Source organism: Babylonia areolata, chromosome 7, assembly GCF_041734735.1.
Source record: "Babylonia areolata isolate BAREFJ2019XMU chromosome 7, ASM4173473v1, whole genome shotgun sequence".
In the NCBI taxonomy this organism is placed as follows: Eukaryota; Metazoa; Mollusca; class Gastropoda; order Neogastropoda; family Buccinidae; genus Babylonia; species Babylonia areolata.
The window spans coordinates 1676979-1679478 of NC_134882.1; the positions used below are offsets into that span (position 1 = coordinate 1676979).

Genomic DNA, 2500 nt, shown 5'->3' on the forward strand with positions numbered 1-2500 from the left:
ACATACTAAATCAGCAAAGTGTCATCAGTTCTCTTCTGATGCCAAATATAATCATTACTTGTTTCAACAATGCACGTTTATCAATATCTAATGAAGATGTTTTGACCTTGACCATTAAATACGTGAGTTAACAAAAAAAAAAAAAAAAAAAAAAAAAAAAAAGAAAGAAAAAAAAGACAACAGCGAGATATAAAAAGAAAGACTTTTATGAACGCTATTGGAATAAGGGTCAGTAAGCTGACCGGAACCAATCACTGACCAACTGTCCAAAACAACACAATTACTAACAGCGTTTTACACGGAAATCCAGTTGATCTCTCAATACTGGAGAACTGGTCATAAGATTGAAGGATTCTTCACCAGAAATGATCCGAAAAGCCACTTTCTTTAAACACGTTGATCAACCAAACAAGTACAAAATACGTTAGGGTTCGTATTCCATGCAAGCATGAAATATGCGTGCGTGAAAGCATCTTGTTTTACCAGTAAACGAAACATCGCTTAACTGATGTCGGAGTATAATAATTTTGAGCATGTGACTGCCCTGTAACATGTGGGTGTGTTCCCTCGGCTGTGCTACATTGTGTTGCATTTATCAGTCAACAGCAACACGTTAAAACACTACAGACGAGCTGCAGGGGTCCTGGTTGGATCCAGAGTCATTGCATCATCGACCTGTATGCGGATTCTAAAAATTCGATTTCCTCTTTTCTTTTGTTTTCTTTTTCTTTGTCTTTGTTGTTGTCGTTCTTTCGTTTCTGTCTAGCTCACTGGTGTCCTGGTTTTATGGAAAGTTTTAACGGTTTTCAGATGGTGAGGAAGAGGATGAGGCCGAGTATGAACCTTGTGACCACTTTTAGTTTGCTGTTTTGGACAAGCCGAGTCGCTGGACCGCCTGCAGCCGGATTTCCTTCCGTTTGGGTTTGCCCGTGTCCGTCTGCGGAAAGGAGTCGAAGCACAGGAAGTAGCGGGCAACAGCCAACGCAGGATTGTCCTCGGGATCGACATCGTCTTGAACAAACTTTCGCAACTCTTCCAAGCCTGCTTCACCCGCTTCCAGAACCACGCACACACATAGCGCCTCGATCAGAAAGGGGTCTGGAACCCCGACAACGGCAGCAGCCTGAACGCCGGGGAAGTCGCGTATGCGCTGTTCCATCCGGGAAGGGTAGACGATGAAGTCATCCTGAAGAAAGATGGCGTCGCTTCCTCTTCCTTGAACAAAGAGGTGACCTCGCTCATCCACCAGGCCCATGTCCCCGGTCCGGAAGAAGCCTGCAGCGGTGTAAGCGGCCGTCGTGGTGGGGGCGTCGTGGAGGTAGCCCTTCATGAAGTGAGCCGTCTTGATGACGATGTCCCCGACCTGGTTCACGGCCAGCTCCTCGTCCTCCTTTCTGGAGTTGACGATCCTGACGTCTATCCCGCTGAAAGGCTTGCCCACGTCGTGATCCTCAAAGCTCCCACTGTCGGTGACGATGTTGGCGGCGACGGTACCAGCGTCCGTGGCGCCGTAGAGAACGCAGACGTTGTGGGCCAGGCACAGCCCGGCCTGCACCATGCAGCGGTCCACGGGAACTCCCGTCAGCAGGATCGTGGTCAGCTTCCACACGGCGGGAGCGTCGGGGTCAGACCCGGCCCTCTGCCTGTCCCTGAGGGCCAGTCTGACCACGTCGGCCATGTAGGCGGGCGAGAACCTGGCGCTCGTGCACTTCTCCTCCTGGATGGTGCTCCAGACGAACTGAGCCATGTCGTCAGGCAGCCCCGCCCCCACGTCACAGGCCACGCGCGTCACCCCCGGAAGGACGAAGAGCGGCAGAGAACCCCCTATCCACCCCAAGGGGGTCAGGTTCAGCTGCACCGCCTGCTGGAGGAAAAGCTCGGCGTACACACTGCCCTGCAGGTAGGCGATCATGTTGCTGTGAGTGTGCACCACCAGCTTGGAGAAGCCCGTGGTGCCGGAGGTGGCGAAGACGCTCAGGACGTCCTCAGGCCCCACGTCCTCGGCCTGGAACCACTCCTTCCGCGCCTCCAGGTCAGCCAGGAACCCCCTGCGCTTTCCCCTGCCGCCCTCCGCGCGTCGTACGAACAGCACTCTGCGCAGGTGGGGCATGGAGGTGGACGTCACCCCGCTGTCCTTGTCCAGAGTCACGTGCCGCTTCAGCTCGCTCCACGGGAGGGCCTGCAGGTCAGGATCCACCAGCAGAGTGGCGGCGCGGGATTTCTGGACAGTGTGGATGAGGTCGGAACCGTCGGCCCGCAGTTGCCGTCCGCTGACCGTGGCCGCTCCGCTCATCCACACCCCGGCCTCGCACACCACCCTCTCCGGACAGTTGGGCAGAGTGTTGAGCACCAGCTGCCCGCGGGACACCCCCTGCCTCCTCAGCACGGCGGCGAAGCGGCCCGACAGCGTGTGCAGAGAGGCCCAGGTCAGCACGTGGCGGCGCTGGTGTCGGTCCCTGAAGATGACGGCCGGGGTGTCCGGCTTCTCTTGGGCCCAGTG

The 2500-nt window shown here is 55.2% G+C and overlaps 1 protein-coding gene across 1 annotated transcript in view; it reads right to left on the reverse strand.

Annotated features, from left to right (window-relative positions):
* The window catches only part of LOC143283642 (putative acyl--CoA ligase YdaB), a 6640-nt gene that overhangs the window by 1783 nt on the left and 2357 nt on the right, over window positions 1-2500 (reverse strand). Inside the window, exon 2 of the mRNA XM_076589829.1 lies at window positions 1-2500. This exon is cut by the window's left edge and continues 1783 nt beyond it; it is cut by the window's right edge and continues 82 nt beyond it. Within this exon, the coding sequence (XP_076445944.1) occupies window positions 857-2500 (1644 nt within the window). The 3' untranslated portion in view covers window positions 1-856.